Below are 26,914 nucleotides of genomic sequence, written 5' to 3'. Positions count from 1 at the left end.
AAAAAAAATCAGCACTTGTCTGCGGGACATGTAGGAAGCCTTTTTTGTTTTTTCCCCCCCCGTTCTTTTCACGTGCATGCTGTTTCACAATCTTGCATCAGCCAGAAGGGTTACCATGCCACAGGCGCCTCCACAGCAACAACTGTGAGAGTGTGACAAGCCTGTTCAATAGTTAGAATATCCATCAAAGGAAGATCCATGATGGTCCTTTGATGGGATTTCCAACATAGAAGTCCATAATGCGACAAAATTCCTCATCCATACTTGTGGGGGTGGCTTTTATCCTCCACTACTGGGAATTCCTGGGAATCTACATGACCAGTTTTCTCCTCGACTTTAAAAGGAATAAATCCATAATTGTGTCTCGGTCTTCTGTATACAATATCTGTTCAAACATAGTTCAAGCATGTGGATTCAGAGTCATCCCTGGGCTGACAAGTAATGTCCTGGGGCTTGAACCTAATCAGCACTCTGCTGTCCTAAATTTACATAGCCCATGGGATGTCATAAGTGGATAAGTCATCCACTCGAAAGACAGCTGAGCACCGATCTGAAACAGCTCTGTGTACCTCATTCAAATCCCTAAAGTAGGATGAACAGGATGAAAGGATTGAAAGGATTGCATAATTAAAGATAACTAAAAATACACCTTTCAAAATTAGCAAAAGATTTATTGCAAAGTTTCACTTAAAAATGTCCTTTTGGCTGTTTTCTATTATGTACAACAGCAGCATTTCAAAATTGCACACATATTGTTAGAATGCATCTTAAACATTCTGTACATAACTACAATATAAAACAGACTTAATTGCATATCAATCTCAATAGAAAAATAAATGAGTAATCAATAATTATACAAGTCTAACAAATCAGTTGAAATACATTCATTTTAATATTTAAACATTAAAATAGGACATAAAACTTGGGAAATGCATATAAAGTCAATCAGAACCTAACAGCAAATTAATGTAATATTTTGGCTTTAGNTTTTTTTCATCAGAAGCATTCACTCAGTTGGATTATGTACATGTCCATGGGAAGCAATTGTAGTCTGATATGTCACCCAAAGTGGCTATTCTTCAGCAAACAAAGGTCAGCAGGTTATTTGAAGCATTACAGTCCAGCCTTATTTTAGCCTCATCCATCATCCATACGGCAAGTCACTGGAGAGAGATCAGGAGCAGGTACCTCGGCTGATTTTTCCCACTTCCTAGCCTCGGGCATTAAGGTCAATTGTAGGGCCCTACTGCCACCCTGGTTTAAGTCAACTAACTCAGTCCAGACTGCAGATTCAATCTGGTCTATATACCTCAATATCACTTTGAGCGGTGACTTTATCAAAAAACAGTTCTGCTGAAAGGTCACACCTGAAACATTAACAAGTTTCTTTTTCACATGCTGATTGACCTGCTCTGCATTTCCTGCTTCTGTTTTGATTTTAGATTTCAGGCTTCCTTAAAAAACGATTCGGCTTTATTATGATAATTTAGAAGTGTGTATATTCTACTATGTGCAGTTTGTAGGAGAGAAATTTCTAGGGTATCTCTGACGAGCCTGCACTGCAAGCTTTTGTCTCAGTTCTCTTACTCCAGCCATCAGTTCACGTTCCTTGTTTTCTAGATCAGTTCTTCCTCTGTCCAAAGACACTATAATGATTTTTAAAAAAAAGTTTAAAAATTAAACCAGAAAAGAATATTATCCAGCAACAATTTGATTTAAGCATTGCAACATTTATTTTGTTTCCTCAAATTCCTCCTTTCTTGACAGTTTTTTTCCTTTGGTTAGATACAGGATCCACGAGTGCTACATGCACTCAAATGGTCATTATTCACTGACGAATTATAACGTTGTGTTGGTAAGCTATTCAACCGTGGAGGGAATCATGAACCCAATCCTCTTTTATCCACACATGCACAACTTCCAGTAGGGATCTGTGAATAGCAAACAGGAGTAGAAACCCTGGCTGCCCCCCAAATCCAGGGTACTAAGGACAATCGTAGCAGTCCCATTGCTTCCCTGACTGGAAGCAAAGGCAGCACATACTAAACCTGTGATGTTCTGTTGTTTAGCCTTGCACAGGGGGTTGCTCTTATCCAACTAGCTAACAGGGCGTGCTTAAATACATAGATTTAAATACTTAAATACACTTAAATGAAAACAACACCAGATACTTAAAATAAGACCTGAGGAAATGTAATTTTAAGCAAAATAATTTTTTAGTAGCTAGTGATTAATAAAAACAGAATTGTTCAGCACTGTTGCCACCATGTTTTTTTTATATGCTGATAAACAGGTTTGAATCCACTCATCCCAGGAGAGTTGAGGGGAGGACGCGTATAAACATTTGAGAAGAGAAGCTACTTTGACATTAAATCGCAGGTGACCCTATGCATATTTCAGTGATTGTGTGTCCTTAGAATATCAGGAGTTAAAAGTTCAATGGTTGTGGCTTGCTTCTACATAGGTGTCCTGATCTACAAGTCCAGAGCTGTTTCAGTCGTGCCTTTTAAGGTCACTAAGTGGGGCGGGGAGTGAATGGGCCCTGGATGCCGGGATTGAATGTGGGCTGGATATGTTGCTTGACTGTGGAAGGTTACTGACTTCCTGTAAATGAGACATGGATTAAGCAGCAGCTGGAGGAGGATCAGTAACATGAGTCCGATGCTGAGCGTGCTTTTAAAAGCGATCCATTTTGCTGGATGGATCTCCATATGAAATTAAGTGAGCTTTTTGAGAAGAAACTTTTCTGACCTTTACTTATTTTTTCTCTCTCCCAACAATGATAATCTGTGAAGCCTTTCGCTTTAATGTTTTTCATGGTAAAACGTACAAGTTGCAGCAATGTGGTCGAAAGGTAGATGCCATCTTTAGTCAAGTAAAATAATGCTGTAAATTATTACAGTACTTTATCTTGAGCATTTAATTTTTGAGTGAGCTGATGTGGATAAATATTTTGTATTTGATGAAACATTTTTGTATTGCAATACATTTGTTCTCTAATTATTGCACTAATTACCCCAAAACACCTTAAATAAGCTGGGGAGAAAGTCCCCTTAAATTTTCCACTTTGCCTCTTTTCAAGTGAGGAAATGCAGTTTTGAAGAGTTGTTTCAAATTCAAGGAAGATTAAAGTAATGGTGCACCAACTCAAAGTGACATGATGACGGTCAGTGAAAAATGGCGCTTAATAATTCACACATTTTCCAGTTAAAATTTATGACACATTTTCTAAGTTAAATTCAGCTTCTGTGGTCAAATTTTGGATGAAAGTTAAACAACTTTTGGAAGTTTTTAAAATCAGAAACATGGCTATCTGTTGGATTTGGGGCAAATTGGGAAAAAAAGTAAACCTGGGTGTTAATCACTTTCTCACAATACATACTTACACTGAGCAGAAGAGTCTGAGGAAATATCATTCAAACAGGTAGTGTCATGCTTTGTGTTTCTATTTCTGCTCTCTTGGAGATCTCCTGTTGGTTTGTGTGTAATTATAGTTCTTGCGTCACAAAGCCTCTCTGCAGCAAATGAAAAGAGCAAAGTGATATACCAATTGAACGGAATTTAATTCATCATTATATATAAACCTTTGCATCCAATATAGATTGTAGAAAAGGTTCTTTGTAACATTTTATACAAGGATGAACACCTTTGCTACTAATCAATGGAACTTAAATCTGGAGTTTGTTCAAAGTACTCTCTTGCCCAACAAATAGAGAAAATAAATCACAAAATTGTTCTTTACCTATAAGTGAAGAATCCTTTCTGTAACAAACTACCTAGAATCTGCTCCACCTGCACTGGTGAAGTATGTTTCGGGGAGGAGATGAAGTGGCCCCTGAAGGCCAAACGAATGTGCCTAACCAGCGTTAGCTAGCTGGGTATTACCATACATTTCCTGAGTATTGTTGCATACTGAGTTGGTATTGGGCTTTTCTGGAGTTGGGTGGCTTGATCAGCTCTCAGGCTGCTCCGACATACATTATAGAGAAATCTATGCAGGAGGAGGCTGATCTTGGGTAGTATAATAAAGCGAACATTCCTTGTTATTGAGGAATTATTCTTTTAAATAACTCTGTTATTTCTTTAGGTTTCCAATGGGAGTACTTTGACCTCTAGGTTTTAGTTGCCATTAATTGTGTGGAAATATACCTCCTGTTCAATAATGTAAAACAAAAACTGAAAAGCAATTTAAGTGTTTTTTCATTGGGATGGCTTCTCTCTGACCAAGCGAAAGACAGTTGGACTGTTCCCTAGCTTTTACCAACTCTACTAATTGGCTGCTCAGATGTGGAAGAAAAGGATACCTTAGGCTGCGACTCTCTCTGAATTTCTCTCTCTTGAATTAACACATCTCTCTTCAACTGAAAGATCAATTTCTAGTTTTGNAAAAAAATCTAACAAATTATTCCTCACGTTGGGTTATTCTCGATATCCCATATCATGAGTGCCTAATTTTCCTTTTCTTTCAATTCATTTCACCCACAAAATACAGTCAGTCCACTTTACAATGCATTCTGTGAAGCGCTTTGAGTCATCAACAATGTGATGAGGCGTTATATTAAATGCAAGGATTATTATTATTTCTCTACCATCCTCAACAAAAGATCAGCAATAACAATAGCTTGCATTTATATAGCGCCTTTCATGCAGGATGGCGTTTTAGAACTCTATACAGTGATAGGGTTTGACTCCGAAGAAAGGGAGAGGTGATTATAGGCACAGTCAAAGTGGTAGGTCTTAAGATGGGGTGTAAAGATAGATAAAGAGGATGAGGAATTCAGGCAGGTAAGCAGGAAGGAAGGTTAGGGTTGTGGTAAAAAATTCATTGAGGATAATCCAGTGTGAGGAATATTTCGTCAGCAACTGTTTTTCAAAAACAGAAATTCCTCTTACAGAAACCATTAAGAGTAAGTCATACCATAACATTGAAAACACTTAGAACATTACCAAAAGATTCATCTAGACTTTTGTGCAGTTGTTCAACATGCTCCATTGTTTTAGTCATTTCATCTGCCATGAACTGCCGCCTGGCAGCGTCTGAAACAAATCTTGCACGCTGTTGTGCTTCCACCTGAGCTTGTCTTTCCATAACCGCATCCCACTAATAAGGAAACAAAATGAAACATGTACAGATCGCAACTCAGCTACTAACAACACTACAAAACATAAATGCACAAAGTGATTTCTCCTACTACATTTGAAAATAATTTAGAAGCCAACAAACTTAATTTGCAGGATTATATATTCTATGATGTTAACTCTTAGTTATTATTGAGAGGTTTTTCTAAAATGTAGGTTTGTGTACAACTGTATTGCCCAATACTAAAATCATAGAGTAAAGATTGATATGATAAAGGGTAGGGCTTCATTGTTGCTAATTGAAACTTGACTATTTTTGTCAATACAGGGAATTCAATCTTGGATACGCTCGGCAATTCAATGCAAGGTTATGCTGGATTTTGTTCTCTGACCATAGGATCAGCATTGAACTGCTAATGATTTCCTTAAGGAATACTGTACTTCAAAATCATTGTCACCACAAACATAATGAAAAACAAGACACTGCAACTTGCTTGACAGTTTAAAAAAGATAAATACACCATGGGAATAACATGATTGAACAAATGCTTGCAAACAACATTTACAAGAGCATTCTTACAAACTGAAATTGGTAAGAGATAAACTTGTAATACTGCTTTTATATTGTGGGCCCAGATACTTGAAATGTAGTGTCAAATAGGACGCACTGCAGTATTCCAAGCTCTGCTGCTTTTACATTGACTTCTCCTTGCCTACATTGTACGCATGCATTAAAATCTTGTGCACATATAATCACCTTAGCCTTTTGGGCAAGCCATTAGAAATTTAGTTTTGTGATCTCTGCTACCCAACCAACAGCTGTGGGATTTGGAACAGCTTAAGTCAAGTAGTGAGAAATCATTATAACCATTTTAAGAGCTCCATGAACACCCAAGAATGGGAGGATCGAAAATGTTATCCCATTATTCAAAAAGTAGACAGCTATGTGGCTGGAAGTGAAGATCAGTTCGTCAAACTTCTGTGGTGAGAAAATGCTTGAGAGTATTATCTTCTGGGACGCTATGAATGTTCACCTCAAAGAAAAATTATGCTTTATGTATTATGATACATAGATTTAAATAAAATAGGTCAGGCTATATCAAATGCAAGGATATTATTATCTACTGTAATTATTTGAATAACTAAGATAGTAAATCAAGCCTCTCTAATAGAAACAATTTACTTGTTTTTTTTAGAAACAGTAAACAGGTGTACAATATAAAGGATCGTCTATTTGCAGAGATGTGGAAGCAAATGTATTTGAGTTCAAGTATTGATCACTTATGAAACTGCTAACAACAAAGCTAATCAAATATTAGATTAGACCTTGAGGGAAATTCACTTAAATCTAATCTAACCTTGTATAGATCAAGAGCAGGCTACTTTTGCAATATTATGTACAGATTTAGGTACTGCACCTTCAAGAGGACATTGATTCACTCGAGTAGATTTGGATAAGTGCATCAACGAAGATTCTGAACTTGTTTGCCTAATTTGTGAGTTGAAAACTGGACAACTAAGCTTGTTCTCAGGAAAAAGACAATAGTTGTAAGCATAACTCAGGTCTTAAATGGGAGGAACAGTTGGAACCATGATCTATTTGATTTAAATCATGGCAGCAGAACTGGAGACCATAGATGAAATGTAAAAAATCTCAAATAGGAGCAGAGATAAGAAAAATCCCTCCTCTCCCTCTCCCATAGTGGTATGTGGAACAGATTCCCAATGAAAGCAGTTGAAACTGGAACAATTATTCATGCAAAAGATAACTAGTTGAGTACATTGGTATAGCTTTCAGACTGAGAGGAACAAATGCTCCAGAGGATTCAATGATTTCTTCACAGCTCAGGGAGGAGGCTATGTTGGAATAACAGAGACCTTGGGATACAATAAATGTTGCTTTAGTCTCCAAGTAGAGCTTACCCTCAGGAGATATAGTGGGTTGAGTGAAGTTCATTATTCAGTAGCTTTCGGTGGGTTTATGAGTGGAGTGGGCATGATCCTAGAATTCTAATTCTATGTTTTCTAGGTGTTCACTTTCAATACCTTACTCAAGTGCAGCTGGAAGATTTAAATCACACCCTATAATTTAAATTCACACTGGCAGAATACTGCACAAGTAGGTTTACGAATTTGGCTCTTAATAACTGCAAAAGGGTGTGAATTAGAAAAGCTGCCCATGACAAGAGTGGTGGGAAGAGGAGCCAAACTGTCAGAATTCAACTGTAGCCACACAATATGCCACAGAGACACACCTCACAGCATTCAAACACTGGCTGACCCAAATATTTAAATACACATGCATTTTTAAATAGGGCCTTAACATATCAAAACATATTAAAGTACTGCAAATAATGTGTTATTTTATGTGCAGCAGTTGTTATTTAGGCAAATGAGGCACCTAATTTTTGCCAGGAATCCTCCACAAACAGCAACAAAATGAACGATCAAACAATCTGTTTCAAAGAAGCATGAGCTGAATGGATATGCCGAAAAAGCAGTAAGCCAAGAGCTGTGATATGACTATCAGGAGAAGGTAGCCAATTTCATGAAAATGTCAGTCTCCAGAAAAACGCCGACATGGATCAGCCGGGAATTGTCCAGCTCAACAGTAATTGGCCACAAATGCAACACCTTTACGATGCTGTCAGCCTATATGCCTAATGTTAATAAGGTGAAGTTGATGATTTTTAAATGGAAGAAGTGAAAATTACTCTCTAGTGTCATTATCAAATAAAAAAAATTGGACAGCTGTAAATGGATGTGCAGAGTGTCAAGGTAGTGTGGTGTGAGCAGAAACAGGGAATAATTAATGCTAGAGCTGTCTTGTTAGTGGATTCCAAGCAAGTCCACAAGCTGGACAGTGTTAAACCTGGCTGGACTGAAATAAACAACACCAGCGCAAATGCTCAGAAGTTTAATCAAACTTTGTCAGCTGGTAAATCTGATAGGGCTTTATTACTGTCAGGAAACAGTGCAAATCTGCACAGCTTTTCTGTAGGTGATAGAATGGAAAAGTTCATCATAGCTGATGTTACAGAGTGAGCCAAGTGCTCAGGAATCTGTGCCTCAGCAGCCTGTCTCAAGAGTTTGACAAAGGTTGCAATGATACAGAAACCATAAGTCAGGCTCTGAATCCAGAAGACAATTATTCTGAGGTACAATCAGAGGATTATAAGGAGGATTCTACAGAGGAGTGTTTTATTATTCACTGAATTGAACAGTTGTTCAGTGTTAGTGAGAGGTGCCTCGTCTTTGAGCCTATTGAATGGCTGTCCGATTATATATCAGTATCCTGGGCTACTCTGCTACTGCATAATCATTTTATATTTTACTGTTGTGAATGGTTAATAGGTTAAGTTTAAATTAATAAATTATAATAATAATAATAATCCTTGCATTTGATATAGCGCTTTTCACGTCGGGAGGACGTCCCAAAGCGCTTCACAGAACACACTGTAAAGTGAATTGACTGTATATTTGTGGGCGAACGCGGCAGCCAATTGCACACAGCAATGTCCCACAAACAGTCGTAGATTGAAAATGACCAATTTAATTATTGTTTTTTTTTTTTTGGAGGGATTATTATTAGGCGTGTGGAGTAAGGAAACTTGCCCAAGGTTTCGCCCTCTGCCTGGAATTGAACTCAGGTCTCTCACTTGCAAAGCGCGTGCTCTAACCACTGAGCTACAGGACTCCACATTAATTATCTTAATAGTAGTCAAGTAGTACATTCTAAATTATGTTTCAAAAAGCCATAAAGCTAGGAGTGGGGTACTGTATCCAACTGGCTACATTACACAAATGTACAGCACGAGTTTACAATAAACCCTGGCTTACCCACACTTTGACTCGGTTTGAATCCCAAGAGCAGAAGCGAGCGAATAAGCTTTCTCCTGCCTGGTCCAACTTGGTCTGAATTCCAGATACGCAGAGTCTGGTTTACTATAACTCGTGGTCTACATTTGTGATCTCTTCAACCGTGCCTTCAGCTCCCCTCTCGACTCTCTACCCCATCGTCGCACCCTCCCTTCCCTCACCCTGATTTACCCCCCTGCTCGGGTCCCGACCCAACTGTCCAGCGCCTTGGACGTCCTCCTGACGTGAAAGACGCTCTATAAATGCAATCTTGTTGTTGTTGTAGCCACTTGGATATAGTGACTAGTTTAAAATCCTCATCCTCACCTTTAAAACCTTCCAGGGTCTTACTACACCCTACCTCTATGACCTCCTAAACCCCAAACAACCCATCCCCTCCCTTCGCTCAGCAGTACCGGCCTACTCCATATCCCCGTCTCCTGCCCTACCCGCTCCACAATTGGAGATTCAGCCTTTAGCCTTTCTGCGCCCACCCGCTGGAACTCCATCCTGGAGTCCTTTCCCCTTGCCCCCTCCCTTGCCTCCTTCAAGACCCATCTCAAGACCTTCTTCTTCGACCGCGCATTTGGTTGTCTTACCACTACCACCCCCTTCCCTCAGTTCTGAATAATCTGCAGCTTGTGGAGGGAAGAGTTGGGAAGTCCAGCAAGCAGGGAGTTAAGAGTAGTCAAACCTGTACATAATTAAAGCGTGGACGAGGGTTTCAGCAGCCTGAGGGGAGAGATAGTGGCGGAAGCGGACAATGTTGCGGAGGTGAGGGAAAGCAGAATAGGTAATGGCACGCATGTGGGTTTTAAAGTACAGTTGAGAGTTGAACAAGACACCATGGTTCCCTAATAGCTCAGTGAGGTGGAGAGTGCATCAATGTACAGTGATGCTGTTAGCGCGTGAGGTTAGGAGGCGCTGATGGTAGCCGAGCAGAAGAGCTTCGGTCTTGTCGACATTCAACTGTAGGAAATTGGCTCTCATTCAGGACTTGATATCTAACAGATCAGGCTGCAAGAATGAGCTTCTCATTGCTTGTACAGGTAGGACCTCTCTCAGCATTATGTTTTGGCTACAAGATTAACAGGAGCAGACGATAAGATTCCCTGCCAATAGTGACTGGTCTGCCCCTCAAATTAGTATTTGTATGGTTGCCACCGGTAGCAACATTTTTTAAAAAATGTGTTTATTGCAGTAATTGTTGCCAATCAATACTGTTTGCACATCTCTGCCAATGTAAATCTGAAACTAGCCACTAGGAGGTACGAGACACAGGTTAAATCACTATTCAGTATTCCCTTTCTTTAGGGAAGTGTCTTTCCTCCAATCAGAATATGTGTCTGAAATTGCATCTCCTTTGTAGAGTAAACCAAGTGTAAAACCATGACCTAGTACTCTGTGCCCAGATATTCAATTTAAATCTTACGAAACAATATTCAATGTTGATATTCAGTGCATCAACCTGGCTAAATTGAGAGCCATTTGATGAGGCGATAAACTGAAGACCTTTCCGCCTGTTCAGATTGACATTAAAATCAAGTGGCACTGTTTGAAAGGAGAAGGGAATTTTTCCTAAATAAAACTGGGCATTCATCCCATGGATAGTGTGAGAAACTGCTGTGCACAAATTAGTTGCCATGTTCGCCCACAAAATACAGTTGCACAATATCACAGTGTATGAATCACTCAGATTTCTTGACAAAATTATAAGGAGCTATATCAAATACAAGAATTATTACTTAGTGCAGTGGAAGTATTGTTTACATTTAGTCAAGCATTAACAGTAACACCTTTGTATGATGGTTTCCTTGCACAACTTAATTTCACAACTCAGTGTTTGCACTATTCATCTTGTCAAATACTAAGAATGTATACATTTTCAAGCATGAAACATGTTTGTGCAGAAGCAGCCATTTCAGGAACTCAAATGGTTTCTTAAATTTGATCCTGCTCCTTACCAATCTCTAGACTTTTAACACTCTGTGTGGATCAGTGCACAGGCACACAAATAAAAATAGGCATGAAATATGGTAAAATTGAAGTTGAGATTAGGTTGAGATTGTGGAATCAATAGCTGTTGGTTTATTTTAGAACCAAGATTTGGAAATAACTAATAAAGCTCATAAACACTAGCAAAGGAAATTGCTGTGGTACCCGTTTAAGGTAAAAATTAAACTATAATAAAAAAATTCCAATGTCCCAATTCAATTTTACTCTAACAAGGGAGTAAAAGTCATACAATCTTCTTACAGTGCAATTCTTAGAATTGATCTTCCATTATATTGCCCATAAGTAGTGGAATGGCCTTCTTAATCCAAGATCAAAGAAACCAATGTCTCCAGTTATAAATTGCCCAGTTTCCATTATTTCCATCTGTTATCTCTATAGACTTATTTCCTCCGTTGTATTTTTGAAAAGTGTTCATTTCAGTTTAAGGATAGAATGCTGACAATTTCTTGATCACAATCTGGCTGGTGTGTGACCAGTGTGAGGTTATCCTGAAAAGCAGCGAACGGCACAGCATCTTTGGATTTATTCTTCCATGTCAAAAATGCTTTAATAAAGGAGGGGTACCAAATGCTGTTTCCTGAAACTATTGTTCAAAAACCATTGATTCATTTCTGATAATAGTTTGACTTTATGTGTAAAATATGGTTTTATTCAACTACATAAATGGGGCTCATATAGCTTCGAAATCTAAGGCAATTTACTGCATTAAAAACTATAGGAATAACTGAACATTACAAATCTCTCTTCAGGCTCATTGTCACTTTTAGGAACCTTGCATCATGATAGCAGTACTTGACTGACAATAAAAAAATCATTGATGAAAACAATGATATATATATCGTTTAAAGATATACAATCAGCATAAACCTTTTTCATTTATGTTACTTTACGATACCTTAAAAGTCTGATATGGTTACACATTAATTACCATCTCATATTTGTATTGAAGGGATTTCTATGCTCTTAATTTATTTTGGGGATGGGCAAATTAACTAATTTTGCTGAAACTGATCAATAGAAAGTCTATTTCACACAGATTTATTTTATAACATCTCAGCATACAGTATTACTTACCTGCTTTCCTTTAACTTCCTTCATCACATTCAGAAGCCTGGTTTCTCTGTCCTTATTTTCATTGGCAAGACGTAATAACTCCAACTGCCGCTTTTCCTGATCTAAATCATCTGCCTTTTGCTTCTGTAGCATCTTCGTTTCCCAGTCTAGATCAATACACAGTTGGTCTGCTTCAGCCAAGCCCTTTTCAATTTCCTTCAAATAAATAAGTCAAATTCACATCAGTAAAAGTATACTCATAGCAGACCTGGAATCCAGAAGAAGCGATTTTATTGTACTCTGGAGCCAGTTTACAGCTTCACTTGAATAAAGAAAATTTGATCTTCTATTCTGGATATACTCCTGCTAGCCTGTTCAAGCTTGATACGATGGATTGAATGGCCTTCTTCCATGCTGTAAGTTTCTAAGCTGTTGCAGTAAATGCTTTTGTTTTTAAAAATCAGTATGTTGCCAGTAAACAAACTATGATTTTACAGTAAAGTGCTCTTACATTTTGTGCAAAGATATCAACTTTCTGGCATCTCCTAAATCTGCACTCTTGCCCTTGGTGTATCTGTGAATATTGTTCTGGGTTTACTTTCTCCTATTTAGGATATCAAATATGTTCTATAAAGTCTCCTCTGCAACAACTTTGAGCCCTTAGGTATTTATTTGAGTCATCTATTTACTTCTGATGTTGCCTTGCAGTAGCAGAAATTATCCAACTCATCTTACTTCATTGTTGTTTAGTTTTATTTTAAGTTGACAAAATGAACCTATTTGAAATGATAACCAATATGATCATTCTGAAGTACACAATTTTCTAAAGTTGCTTCATCAATAAAGGACTGCCAGGATCCTATCTCAATTTACTGTACTATGGTAACTTTTCTCCCCTTACCTTACAAGAGTTAAAGTCCGGACGCTGTTCCTTTTCCAACAACCTGGTAAACATTTGATCTTCAATATCTGTTTTTAGACGATGGGTCTCCAGGTCTCCTTTCACCTTCTGTGTTACAGATTCCTGCTCTTTGGCAAGTTGCTACACAAACAGCAATATTTTCCATCAAGATCAATGGAGTTTGCAAATCTTGAATATGCATTACTGAACCCAGAATAACTCTCCTTCATAATGCCCCTTGCTATAGTATTAATTTGCAGTTATACTTCAGACTCACTTTATTCTGCATATGCACAGTCTGATTGATCACTTCCTACTCGCTGACTTTTTTTTTTGCATTAAAACATACAGGTCATTAGGATACCGTCAATGTCACTATCAGCTTTGCCACACGTGCAAAACAAGAAGTGATATCAAAGGCAGACTAATGATTCAGAAGTCAGCCATTTTAGATTGCTGCACTACAAAATATCTGAAGCCTGGAGCATCGGGCCACCAAAATCACTTTCAGTTTTTTGTGTGTACAGCAATCAAAGTGACAATGGTAGTGACCCGATTACCCAGAACTTAGCCATTTTTCTTTTAGCAAGAACGGACCAACGCAAGGAGCAAACTGGCTGCTGTGTGCATACACAGTCAAACACGTATTGTTGCCATCTCACAATTGGGGTAATGTTTTTACAGCTGCCAGCAACCCACCAGTAATCCCAGGCAATAAGTGTTGACAAACTAATTACCTGTGGAGGGTATCATACCAGACCTAATCCTATTTTCTCCTAATGTCCACATCCACACATGGATACTCAGCAGCAGAAATCCCTAATCTAGGGGGATTAAGACCAACTGTATTGATCCCTGTAGCCACTCCATCTGAGAACATCTGATTCAGCTTAGATCAGTTATTGAACCTTTGACCTTAATGGCCTGTGCAGCTGAGCACTATTAGTAAAACATCTAAATGCTAATACATTTAAAATCTATATGACTATTGAACTTTTGCTTTTGTTATGTTCAAGATACAAGAAAGTAGATTTGATTTAATTCATACTTGTTCAAATATCTGTCGTTGTGTATCTATTTCCATTTTCCTCACTTCAATGTCTTGAACAAAGGCAGACGTTTCCTGGTCCCGGAGAGACATCTTAAACAAAATACAGTACATAAAATCCAGTAACTTTCTATACTTCAATAAAAGACAAGCGTGTGGGTAAACAAAATGCAAGGTGTATAAAGAGGTTTAGAAAGGGATTCACAGCTGAGATTCCCCACATGGTGAGATTTCGTTTTTAGCCATGACCTCTCAGAGAACCGAACAGACAAAATGCTTCCCCTCAGAGAATGCAAGAAAAAGTTTACTGTGATTGGGACATCTGCCGTCTCCTACAGACAGATAATGCATGGCAATATGGCACACAGAGTGGGAGGGGAGAGAATGTAACGTAACAAAAATGAGGGAAGTTATTATACGGAGAATCACTAAACCTTATTGTAGGCTGAAAATTGCTATCATTGCTCAATAGTATATTTGCATTGAAGGAATGAAAGAATGAGATATTACACAACACCACAAATAGAAATAAATAGGTAAGTTTCACAATTTGTCCTATTTAGGAATCTAGATATCATTTGCTGTTGATTTTTTTACCTTTCTGCTGATAAGCAATAAATCCTTTTCCAAAGTACAACTTTGATTTACAGATTGTTTAATACATACATTTAAGCTAGGAAAAGTAGTAAACAGTGAGGAGGATAGTAGCAGACTGCAAGGGGTCATAGACAGACTGGTAAAATGGGCAAACACGTGGCAGATGAAGTTTAATGTGGAGAAATGCAAAGTGATGCATTTTGGGAGGAAGAATAAGGAGAGGCAATATAAGCTGATGGTACAATCTTAAAGGGGGTGAAGGAACAGAGACCTGAGGGTTCATATAAGTAAATCTTTGAAGGTGGCAGGACAGCTAGATAAAGCTGTTAAAAAAAATGTACGGGATACTAGGCTTTATAAATAGGGACATAGAATACAAAAGTCATGAAGTTATGATGAACCTTTATAAAACACTGGTTAGACCTCAGCTAGAATAACATAACATGTAGGAGCAGGAGTAGACCATTCAGCCCCTCGAGCCTGCCCCGCCATTCAATCATGGCTGATCTTCTAATCTAACTCCAGCTAATAACCTGACCCAGCCTTATCCCTATATCCCTTAATCCCTTTTGCAATAAGAAATCTATCTATCTCAGTCTTGAATATGTTCAAGGACTGAGCGTCAACAGCCCTTTGGGGTAGTGAGTTCCATACATTCACCACCCTTTGAGTGAAGAATTTCTTCCTCAACTCAGTGCCAAAGGTCTGGCCTCTGATTTTAAGGTTGTGACCCCGGTTTTAGTTTCTCCAACCAGGGGAAACAATCTCCCACTATCTACTCTATCATGCCCTTTGATGATATTATAGGTTTCTATAAGATCCCCTCTAATTCTTCTATATTCTCGAGAATATAGGCCCAAATTGGTCAGCCTATCCTCGAAACTCATCCCCTTCATCCCTGGTACTAACCTAGTAAATCTACGCTGCACCCCCTCCAAGACAAGCACATCCTTCCTTAAATAAGTACTGCGTTCAGTTCTGGCACCATTCTTTAGGAAGGATGTCAAGGCATTGGAGAGGGTGCAAAGGAGATTTACCAGCATGGTACCAGGATTTACCAGGAATGAGGGACTTCAGTTATGAGGAGAGGCTAGAGAAGCTGGATTATTCTCCTTGGAGCAGAGAAGGTTAAGAGGAGACTTAATAAAAGTTTTCAAAATTATGAGGGTATTCGATAGGGGGAACAAGGAGAAACTATTTTCACTGGCGCGATAGTCGATAACCTGAGGACACCGATTTAAAATAGTTGTTAAAAGAAACAGAGGGGAGGTGAGGAGAAATGTTTTCACACAGCGAGTTGTTCGGATCTGGAATGCATTGCCTGAAAGGGTGGTGAAGCTGATTCAACAACAACTTTTAAGAGAAGTAGATAATTATTTGGGGAGGACACGTTTGCAGGGCTATGGGGAGAGAGCGGGGGAATGAGATTGATTTGGATAGCTCTTTTCAAAGAGTATGGCAGAGACACGATGGGCCTCCTTCTATGCTCTATAATTCTATGATACAAAGCCTGTGTACAATTTTTGTTGGTAGTATTGTGCTCATTAAGATTTGGAATATTAATCCTAGGGATGGAATATTTGATGATGCATTAACATTGAACACTTCCGACTTAATTTAAGAGCATGAGTCTGTTGATAGGGTAAAGGTCTGACTACTGTATCACAAAAAGGTATTCCACTCAACCTCTGAATAATTGCTCCTCAAGCTCCATTGGCATCCTTGCTGTTTGGTAGACAAGTCATCATCTGAGCACAAAACAAATTATAGGCAGCTTGTGCTCACTTGGGAGAAGACTACCAAAAAAACATTTTCACTTGCAACAATTGGAGAAGGAGTTTTTCATCTGATGGTCTGACATGATTTGAAACATGTTCACAAAATTGAGTTTTAAAACCAATGCACTATTTATTGATTGAAGATCTTTTTCTGTTGCAGTCTGAAACCTATTCTATTTTTGCTTAAGACAGTTACTAAAGTTTTTTGCTAGTTTCACAAGAATTGTAAAACTTTGGCAAGTCATGGGTGAATCTAATGCAGGCAATAGGCCCCAAAAGTGAAGGAAAGAACAGAAAAGCAGAATGCAACTTATTTGAACTTTATACATAGGCTAATATATCATTCTCCTTACTTGTTGTCAGAGTTGGGGCTGGNAAAAAATCATACTTCCAATAGAATGTTTGTTCAGCAAATATTATCTACAAACTACGATAGTTGCAAATAAAATTAATCAAATAAAATTACACAGACCTTTCTGGCAATCTCATCATCAAGCCTCCTGAGTTCAGATTTCCGATGATCCTGCTGATGTTTCAGAAAGCGCCTGCGTGATGCATCTAAGAGGTGAAGTTCCTTCACTTTCATTTCACGCTTCATAGCAGTAAGCCTTCAAAATTAATAATAATTACATTTGATATAGCACCTTATATTGTTGAGACGTCTCAAAGCGCTTCACAGAATATACTGTAAAGTGAATTGACTGTATATTTTGTGGGCAAAATGTAACAAGTGTTCAATTCCGGAAAACAATATTTTGTATACACTAGACTTTGCAGCAGATTAAAGTGTTACAATTGCCCTAAAAGAGCAATGAGAAAACAAAATCAGCTCTGATCCATTATTTGGAATTTATTATTAATTTTCCAGATTTTTTTCAATACATAGTTTTTCCAAAAATTAGGACAGTAACTACCTGATTTACCAAAGCAACATAGATTTGATTATATCAGCTTAGTAAGGTTTATTTATTTATGTTGTGGGCATTAATAATCCTTGCATTTCATACTTATTTACCTTGTATTTGCATTAAATCAAGGAAAAACGATTACGATATTGAACCCAAGACTGACACAAGCTCAGAGGTTCAGAATGTTGATTCCTAATTTTTTTTAAAAAAAGGTTTCATATCAAATGTAGAAAATAAAATAAACCTGGAATATGATTCAATGTGTCTCCTTATGTTGTTCCTCAATTTGCTGCTTGTTTTCCTGCTCAATTTGCCCGTTTCCTGTCTGATATTGCTCTTAGTAAATATCCTTTTTTTTGCTTTCACAATGAAGAGATCAATTCCCCATTTAGGAAAAATTGATTTCACATTCGAGGAGGCTTGAATAACTCAAACTTGCAACGGTATTCCCCCAGTGACTCTTGCTGTGTGGCAGCAGGAGTCAGCAGACATATACAGAGGCAGTACAGTAACAAACAAATCTTCTGGATTGGAGAGCATTGGACAAGCATGAGAACATAATAACCATGGGGAATTATGAAGGACAGTGGGTTAAAGAAAACGAGGAGGAAAATAAAGGCAGAGAACTAAAGAAAAATATAACAAAGAGGAATAAAAAAAAGAGAACAGCAGGAAAGAATCAAGCAGTAGAAGAAAAAAGAGAGTAGAGAAGACTAGAAAGAAAAACTCACTCTCTGAAGTAGGGTGAAACAAGGATTATTATCATTACTAATTACTCACTGGGTTTCTTGGAAAATGTCTACACTAAAGTTTCCAGATTTTTTTATTCCAAGAATAAATGAAGCATGCAGTGGATAATATCCTAACCTTTGTTTTCTAAGTGTTTAATACTCAGAAAACATGTGAAATCTAATTTTATTAGTATGTACTTTATCTTAAGGGAAATCAAAGAAAATTGGAGAGAGTTGGCATCAAGAATGAGCAGTAAATTATAAATAAGACACCAGTCTTAAAACAAAAAAAATCCCAATGGCACAAGTAAAAACACTAAGAGGAGTGAAACAGAAGCATTGTTTTTATAATTTCTTGATGCACTCAAAGTCGCAGACAGGAAACACAGAAAAATAATGATCTACAGAAGAAAATCTAATACAATGTGTGAGAGCAGAGGTTAGGATATTATCCACTGCATGCTTCATTTATTCTTGGAATAAAAAAATCTGGAAACTTTAGTGTAGACATTTTCCAAGAAACCAGTGAGTAATTAATAATGATAATAATCCTTGCGTTTGATATAGCGTTTCACTTCTCCTAGAAGTCTCAAAGCACTTCACAGAATATACTGTAAAGTGGTTGTTATAACGTGCCTCATTACAGTTTTGATTTGTTGTTAATGGGAATGATATCTGTGAATGAATGCAACTGGCTAGATAATTTCTTGTGTGCTGGACTGTTCCAGTGCTAAAATATGGCGAAATTACAGGACATCAGGTCAGTGTTCCATTCTGAACAAACATCAATACAGTAGTCAATTATCTACACTACCTGAAACTTATCCCATTGTGGATAAACAAATAGTGTAGATAATTGGACATCAATGCACAATACAAATAGGCTACAGCGCCATGAGGTTATATTGTCTTTATTGTACCATACTGTGCCAGCCTTTCTTTCACTCTTCCTCTCGCTCATTCTCCTCTCTTCCGCTTTCTGTGAGCCATTTATTCTGTCTCTAATTTTCTGCCCCTCTGTGACTTTCTATCTTTAATTTTACATTGAGCAATTTAGAATTAAAGACGCAAATAAAAGTCTGTCAATCCATTTTTTAAAAAATCAAATTGAAGAGAAATTGTTTTTAACCATAGACTGTGACTGAAAAAAAGGTAAAAATTGGTCAAAATTTCTAATAATCCTTAATAATCCAAAATTACTAATAATTTTCCCAGCAGGGCAATACCTTGGGCAAGTTTCCTTACTTCACATGCCTGATAATAATCTCTCAAGAAAAAAACAATAATAATTTGGTCACTCAATCCACAACTGTTTATTTGTGGGACATTGCTGTGCGCAATTTGCTACCACGTTTTGCCCACATAATAGTCAATCACTTTACAGTATATTCTGTGAAGCGCTTTGAGATGTCTCAAAAATGTGAAAAGCGCTATATAAAATATAAGGACTATTATTATTATGAATAATTGAGTTGCTGTATTCATTCTTGTCCTTACTTTTAAAGCCCTCTATGGTCTTGCTCCTCCCTACCTCTGTGACCTACTAACACCATACCAACCTATCCGCTCCCTCCGCTCGGCAGACACTGGCTTGATTCATGTCCCCCGCCCTGCCAGCCCCACCATTGGCGGTCAGGCTTTCAGCTTTTCTGCCCTCACCCTCTGGAACTCCATCCTGGAATCCCTCCAGCTCATAACTCTCCCTTGCCTCCTTCAAGGCCTGTCTCAAGACGCTCCTGTTTGATCATGCTTTCAGCCACCCTCCCAGACCCCCTATCCTCCAAACCTGATGATTCCAAACCCCACATCGGTGCAAACCCTTAACTGTCCAGCACCTTGGGACAGCCTTCTAACGTGAAATGTGTTATATAAAATGCAATGTTGTTGTTGAGATAGTATGCAAACTGTTTAAGAGTCATACGTAAGTGGCGTATTCTTATTGCTACACTAAGCTGTTTGTTACAAGTTATACCATGCAAACACATATGGTAATATACATATTGGCTACATAAGTGAGAAGCTCAGAAAGATAACCCATATTTTAAAAAAGACAATACAATGCTACTAATAGCTTTTAAACACAACAGTATGACAATGCTCGATCAATGAATGCCCTCCTCCAAACAGTAAAAATATGGGAACAGATTAAGTTTGTGTAGAATAACCTCATTCTCTGTACTGTAAGTTTCTTTTCTTCTTCTAGCAGAATCTTCCTTCTTTGCTCCTCAGCCTCCTGGAGCAGCTTTTGCTGCTCGTACCAGGTAGCATCATCAGCCTGCCTCTTCACAGTTTCAGAATGTAGCTCGTGTGCCAGCTGCCTGAACAGACCACACAAGAGAAAGTGAACCAGTGCATAAAGACATTGTATGATATGTAAGCATTTTATAATATCGGCAACGTTTACAGTAAAAGAAACTGCTGCTAACTGAATATGCAAAAAAAGTCAGCTAAATATGGAACCCTTCATAGAACTTAATTGCCCGGTAAACCAATTCCATTATAAGAAGCTCCTTTGAAGACAAATTCACAAAAGTGGCGATTCAAAAGTTGATCTTTTTTCATGCTTCATTATAACTTGGAGCCTGAGAGACACTGGACCCAAATTAACACATTATAATGGAGGCTTCCTGGTATTTAGCACTACTATATAAAAGCGAGTGTTTTCGTTACCCTTAATCAGCTCAACAAAGATCTTGGTTTCATATATTCTTCAGAGCTCCAGTACATATTGCAGTTCTCCACTCTAAAATTGGACTATCTGAACTAGCAGTAAAAGAAACCAAACAAAAACAACAAAATTATATTTATAGAGCGCTTTTCACGTCAGGAGGACGTCCCAAACTGCTGAGTAGTCAGGTGTCGGGGCCCGAGCATGGGGGAGGGGTGGTGTAGGGATGAGGGAGGGGTAGTGTAGAGATGAGGGAAGGCAGAGACATGGGAGGGAGACCAAAGGCACGGTCGAAGAGAGGGGAGGAAGCGAGGCGAAGGGACCGTGGGATGGAGTTCCAGAGTGTGGGGGCAGAGAGGCTGAAAGCCCGGCCACCAATGGAAGGGCGGGTGGGGCGGGAGACATGGAGCAGACCTGAGCCCGCTGAACGGAGTGAGCGGGCAGGTTGGCAGGGAGTCAGCACCTCAGAAAGATAGGAGGGGACAAGGCCATGGATGGCCTTGAAAGCGAGGACGAGGATCTTGAACTCGATCCTCTGGGGGATGGGGAGCCAGTGGAGTCGGGTGAGGGTGGTAGTGATGGGGTCACGGAGCCTGGTGCATGAGAGTACACGAGCTGCAGAGTTTTGGATGATGTGCAGCTTATGAAGAGAAGAGTTGGGAAGGCCGATGAGGAGGGAGTTCCCGTAATCGAGCCTTGATGTGACAAATGAATGGGTGAGGGTTTCGGCAGCCTGAGGGGAGAGGCAGTGGCGGAGTCTGGCAATATTGCGGAGGTGGTGGTAGGCAGTGCCGGTCATGGCGCGGATGTGGGGGAGAAAGGACAGTTCAGGGTCAAACAAAATACCCAGGTTCCTGACTGACTTAGTGAGGTTGTTGTTGTAGCAGTAAAAGAAAACAAAAAACAAAAATAGTAGTCACTGGGAACACTCAGCAGGTCAGGCAGCATTCTTTCTCCATAGATGCTGCCTGACCTGCTGAGTGTTCCCAGCAACTTCTATTTTTGTTTCAGATTTCCAGCATCTGCAATATTTTGTCGTTTGTAAAAGAAACCAAATTCATCACACAAAATGATACCTCCTCTCACACAATATACCTCCTCTTACGTACATTCTACACAGCTGCAATAACTATCATGTGGAATATTTTTACGAGTGGGAAAATGTTTTTTATTTTAAGAAAGACTTTAGCAATAAATCAGAAAGAACTTGTATTTTTAAAGCATCCATAACATTGAAACGTTTCAAAGTACTTCACAGAAATCACTGTTTTTGTAGGTAAACAAGGCAACCATCTTGTGCGCAGCAAAATCTCAGCCATGAGATCAATGATCAATTTATCTGGAGAATTGCAATCCAGTACTGCAGTCCAATGGGCTGAATGGCCTACTCCTGTGTTGTAAATTTCCAAAACACTAGGATAAGCTATCTCTTCTTGAATCTAACATCCACGTGAAGAGGCAGAAAGGACTTGGGTTATTATCATTCTTAAGATAGGAACTGACAATGCAGTCTCCGACATTACAGCCCAGGCTCCAGTTATGGATGCAAGTCACACATTTGGAGGAATGGTCGAAGTAGCTTTTTTAGTTACTTTGATGGAATCATTTGTAATAATAATAATCTGAAGAATCTTCACAAAGATTCAATCAACATATTTATTTTAAACAGTCAATCTTGCATGTCCTATTTATACTCAATTCTAAAAGAAACTGGAGAAAACCCAAAAGTATGTACTTACTTCTCTTGTAAATACTCCAGCTCCTCTTGGCGAATCTTCTCCCGTTCTTCAGCCTGGTAGTTGACAATAAATACTGGGTATTTGTTGAATATTGGATACTGTCCTTTGGTTAATGGTACAAAGTCATTAATCATATATTTGGGATGGATATCTGCAGGCGTGCAATCCATAAGATGGTATGCCTCTCTGATCATTGCATTTATATCCAGGTTGTTCCGATGATGGAAGAAATACTGAAACAGAGAAAAGATCTGTACAATCTTTGCACAGTATCTGGAACACGTAGATTTAATTGCTCTCTCTCTCCCTCTCCAATCCACATGTTATATATAATAGTTTTACATGTCATTTTAGTCAAAACAAATGTCTCGAATCATAAAAATGATGCAATTGAGCATCAATCCACAGTCTGACATGGAGACTTACATTTTCCCTCGTTTTTGTTTGCGATTTTTTTTGTTTGTTTAAGGTGCAGAATTCCTTCAAAACAAAATATAATATATTGGTCAATCAATCCACGACTGTTTGTGGGACACTGCTGTGCACAATTGGCTGCTGCGTTTCTCCCACAAAATATACAGTCAATTGACTTTACAGTATATTCTGTGAAGCACTTTGTCTCAAAGACATGATAAGGTGCTATATCAAATGCAAGGAAGGAAAATCAGTACAGGGAGAATGAAACACTTTTTTCTATACACATTCTTCTCTTAAATAAACTGCTGGAGCCACAGTCCTGGGATGAAATCAATTTCACCGGTTTCTCTGCTCCCTATCTCCAGAACCAGCCTTTTAGTGCTGCTATAATCTAGATATTAGTGGTAATATTCAAGTAAAGCATGGATTGAATATTATTAAATAATGCAAAAAGCAAAACAAATTATTCATTGTACAGCTTGAATTTGTACCTTTGTCTTAAATACTTTTACTGCACAATTGTTTTCAAGTGGAAGGGAACATTTAACAGAATGCAAACAAAGTCTACCAGCCTCTGTGAAGATTTCATTAATACGAAGATTTGCAAAGGTGCTTTACAAATTTTTTTTTTCTTTAACAGACTTCTAAATGTGTAAACTACAATTGCTTTCAAACTAATGCATGATATTGCACATTTGATAGCTCAGTTAGATAAATAGCCATGACTTGGTTGACATTTAGCTACTTTCAGGCATTTTATCCTCTGAAAAACGATCTGAAGCATCCTGACAAAATTCCACGCACCAAAGCTAAGAGCCATGGCATGGAGATATATATTCAAGTCCCAAACCATTGAGTTTCTAATCTATGCGCAATTGGCTGCCGCGTTTGCCCACAAATATATAGTCAATTCACTTTACAGTGTGTTCTGTGAAGCGCTTTGGGACGTCCTCCCGACGTGAAAAACGCTATATCAAATGCAAGGATTATTATTATTATTATTATTATTATGTGCTGCAGTTCAGGTAGTGTAAGGTTACTCTAGGTTTGAGGGGAGACTGGCTGAGCCCATCTCAAAGTTGTCCACTGTCACTATAATTAATGTATTCATCATCAACAGTAACTTTTATATAGCGCACTTCATAAAGGATAACATTTCGGAACACATTACAATGATGGGGTTGGATGCCAAGTGGATTCCTGGATTCTGGCTGAGATAGGAACAGGAATGGTCTGCGAATAGGCTTTCTGGCCAGAGGTACTAACTCAGGGAGAAAATAATTACACTCCAATATCAAAACAGTACAGTTCATAGAACAATGAAAAGTGCTTGTGATTTATAACATAAACAACAATTTAAATTCCGTTCTCACCTCAAAGTCTTCTTTTATATTACAGTGGAGCAAAGGGCCTCGGGAACAGATCAAATAGGCTACTACTGCCATCAACAGGAAGCATGGGTGGTTGGAGAAAACATTATCAAACAGCTTAAGCCACTCCTCCCTGGTTAACACCTCTGAGAAAAAGGTTTCAAGGAATGGCCAAGCGTACGTCTGGGGACAGGAACAAATGTAAGTAAAAGTAAATGTCAGTAAATGTGGTAGAAAAGTTGTTCAACTAAAAACATGGAATCTATTTGAACTTTTGAATATAATCACAACATTATCTCAGAGCGACCAATCAACAAAATGTTATGTCAAACGTGAACTAGAATTTCCCAAATTTAGCTTCAATTGTAGATGTACAGCAGGAGAATCATATTTTCAGACCTCTGACAGTCAGAACACAGAAACCATATAATTACACGACTTATGCACGCCAATTGCCCAACGTTTGCAGTAAATTGACATCTGAATTGTTATAACTCTGAATTCATAAGGAAGACTGGTGCGGGAAATAGAAACATTAACCTTATGCAGGTTTTGGATTACAGGGCGAGAGTCAGGGGGGGCGAGAAGAGGGGAATGATGCCCGAAGGCGTGGTCAAAGAGTTATAACAATACACAGTATTGTACTGTATTGTTATACAGTATTGTTATAAAGTAGGTAAAGTAAGATTAGGAAACAGACTAGTTTATTACCTGCGTAGTTACATTGTATGTCACAAAGTGCTGCAGGAGTTCTTTATCAAGATGACCCAGGATATTCTCAATCATACTTAGAAGATTTATTGGAGGGTTTGGGAAGTACTCAAACCAGTCCTGACACCAGTTCACTGCACAGAGACAAAGTGACAAATACAAAGATTTATATTGCAGCAGTGTCAGATTTAATTTCAACAAACAATATGTTCATTCTCCAATTTACTTACTTATAACTGTAGCAATTACTTCAAACCCAATCAGCTGGTTGTTTTGAAAGAGTTTTATAAAGGGGAAGGCTAGGAGTGGGAGGTATAAGACTTCATGAAATATGGCTGACCAATGCGCCATAGCCGATAATATCCTATAGAACAAACAGAGTATTAGTATAGGTCTTAGCAAGGATTATACTCTTTACTAAGTATTAGCTTAGGTTTTAATTTTACTCCTCTCACTTCCCCTTCACATTACATCTTCACTTTAGGGATACTTTCTATTTCTGCTGGGAAGATGGAAACGTCTGGGCTGTGGCTCTCAATAACTGCTCGAATCTTTTGAATGAGTTATTAAACCAAGGTCTCACCTAATAACAGTTTCATCACTTCAATGCATTTTTGAATGCATCCTCCTAAACAATCCTAAATCTGCCCTTATCAGTGATGTATACAACTTGGAATGCTCTCAAGAGTTTGATCAGCTTTGTTAACAGTAGCTTCATAATCATCGGACTAATATTGACATTCCATTCTTTAAGAGTCTGACGCACTTTAAAGTGCATCCTGGGAAGCACTTTGAGATATCTTCCTGACATAAAAGGCACTATATCAAATGTAAGCATTATTATCTTAAGTAATTACCCTCAAGTAATTGTACCAGTAAATATAAAACTTTAAAAAAATCCTACTAAATAAATAAAGGAAAATGCTAATGGTAAGCAGTCCGCTGATTCTGTCAGTTATTCAGGCCATAATTATGAATGCTTTTCATAAAAAGATAGTGAGCAGCATTTTGAAGGAAGTTTTTAAACAAACCGTTGAAGAACTCTCAGCAGCTTTCGACTTTTGATCGGGTATTGCTCATGAATTCTCAGAAATGCAGAATGTGTTCCTTTGTCAGTAAGACTACTGAAAGCTGTATGGTTCTCAGGCAATTGTAGTAAAGAGCGCCAAATAAACATTCTGTAATGAAAATCAAAGACAAATAATTTCTTTAAACCCTTGATCAATACAGAACGCCTGTATTTAATTCCCAAAAGAAAAAATGAAATCAGCTCAACCACTTATATTACAGTGAAAGTCAGTTAAGCCGGGCGCATCGGGAATAGACATTTTGTCCAACTTAGGAAAGAGGTGTCTGAGGTTAGCCAAAATACCATTCCTGCCCAGCAAAGCAGCTATGGCAGCGCCGTATAATACCTAATAATGTTGTTTCACTTGAAGCAATGTTAATTACCAGGTATGTTAAAATACTCTCATTCAATTCAGTAAAATATATTTATCTTTGTTTGGCTGCAGAACACAGACTTTCCTGCCCAGCAGAGAAGCTTCCTCCTTCCCATTGGACGGGAAGGGGACCAGTTAGCGGTGGCCCGGAGGTGATTGACAGCTGCAGCCGCTTATGAATGTATGGGCTCCAGCCATTATAAAGTGGCTCAGCTGTCAATCACTCGTGTTTTGACTCCTCCCATTCCCTCCCTTGTCCCACCACCTCTCACTGACTGACAGCACAGCTCCAGCCACTTGTGAATGTCTGGAGTCTGCTGTCAATTGCAATTTGACTCCTTCCATCTACATCCCAGAGTCCCTCGTGGCTGAACGCTCGACACACAGAAGGCCCAAGTGAGTACATTCGGCGGCGACCAGCACAGCATTTTGCCTGAATTAATCAGATTTTTGGCTGAATTAACAGGCATATTTAAAACAGATACGAATACAAATGAATCGGGTCGGGCATTGTTCGATTTAGCCAATGTCTGGTGTTAATCGGCATCTGGCAAAAGCTGATTCCACTGTATTGTTCTTTCCACTAGAAAGTTCACAA

The 26,914-nt window shown here is 38.5% G+C and overlaps 1 protein-coding gene across 1 annotated transcript in view; it reads right to left on the bottom strand.

Moving 5' to 3' along the window:
* Positions 1–654: 654 nt before the first annotated feature.
* Positions 655–26,914, bottom strand: part of tbc1d31 (TBC1 domain family, member 31) — a 38,795-nt gene continuing 12,535 nt past the window's right edge. Inside the window, exons 10-22 of the mRNA XM_007900548.2 lie at positions 25,906–26,052; positions 25,105–25,238; positions 24,875–25,008; positions 24,167–24,346; positions 22,377–22,609; positions 20,135–20,287; positions 16,803–16,938; positions 13,956–14,048; positions 12,908–13,048; positions 12,028–12,222; positions 4,948–5,101; positions 3,387–3,515; positions 655–1,646 (exon numbers count right to left, since the gene is read on the bottom strand). Coding sequence (XP_007898739.1) covers positions 1,507–1,646; positions 3,387–3,515; positions 4,948–5,101; positions 12,028–12,222; positions 12,908–13,048; positions 13,956–14,048; positions 16,803–16,938; positions 20,135–20,287; positions 22,377–22,609; positions 24,167–24,346; positions 24,875–25,008; positions 25,105–25,238; positions 25,906–26,052 — 1,969 coding nt within the window. The 3' untranslated portion in view covers positions 655–1,506. The remainder of the gene's footprint in view (positions 1,647–3,386; positions 3,516–4,947; positions 5,102–12,027; positions 12,223–12,907; positions 13,049–13,955; positions 14,049–16,802; positions 16,939–20,134; positions 20,288–22,376; positions 22,610–24,166; positions 24,347–24,874; positions 25,009–25,104; positions 25,239–25,905; positions 26,053–26,914) is intronic.

This window comes from Callorhinchus milii, unplaced genomic scaffold (genome assembly GCF_018977255.1).
Source record: "Callorhinchus milii isolate IMCB2004 unplaced genomic scaffold, IMCB_Cmil_1.0 Scaffold2, whole genome shotgun sequence".
NCBI classification, from domain to species: Eukaryota; Metazoa; Chordata; class Chondrichthyes; order Chimaeriformes; family Callorhinchidae; genus Callorhinchus; species Callorhinchus milii.
The sequence above is the reverse complement of the archived record's forward strand: the minus strand, read 5'-3'. Positions and strand labels throughout refer to the sequence as shown.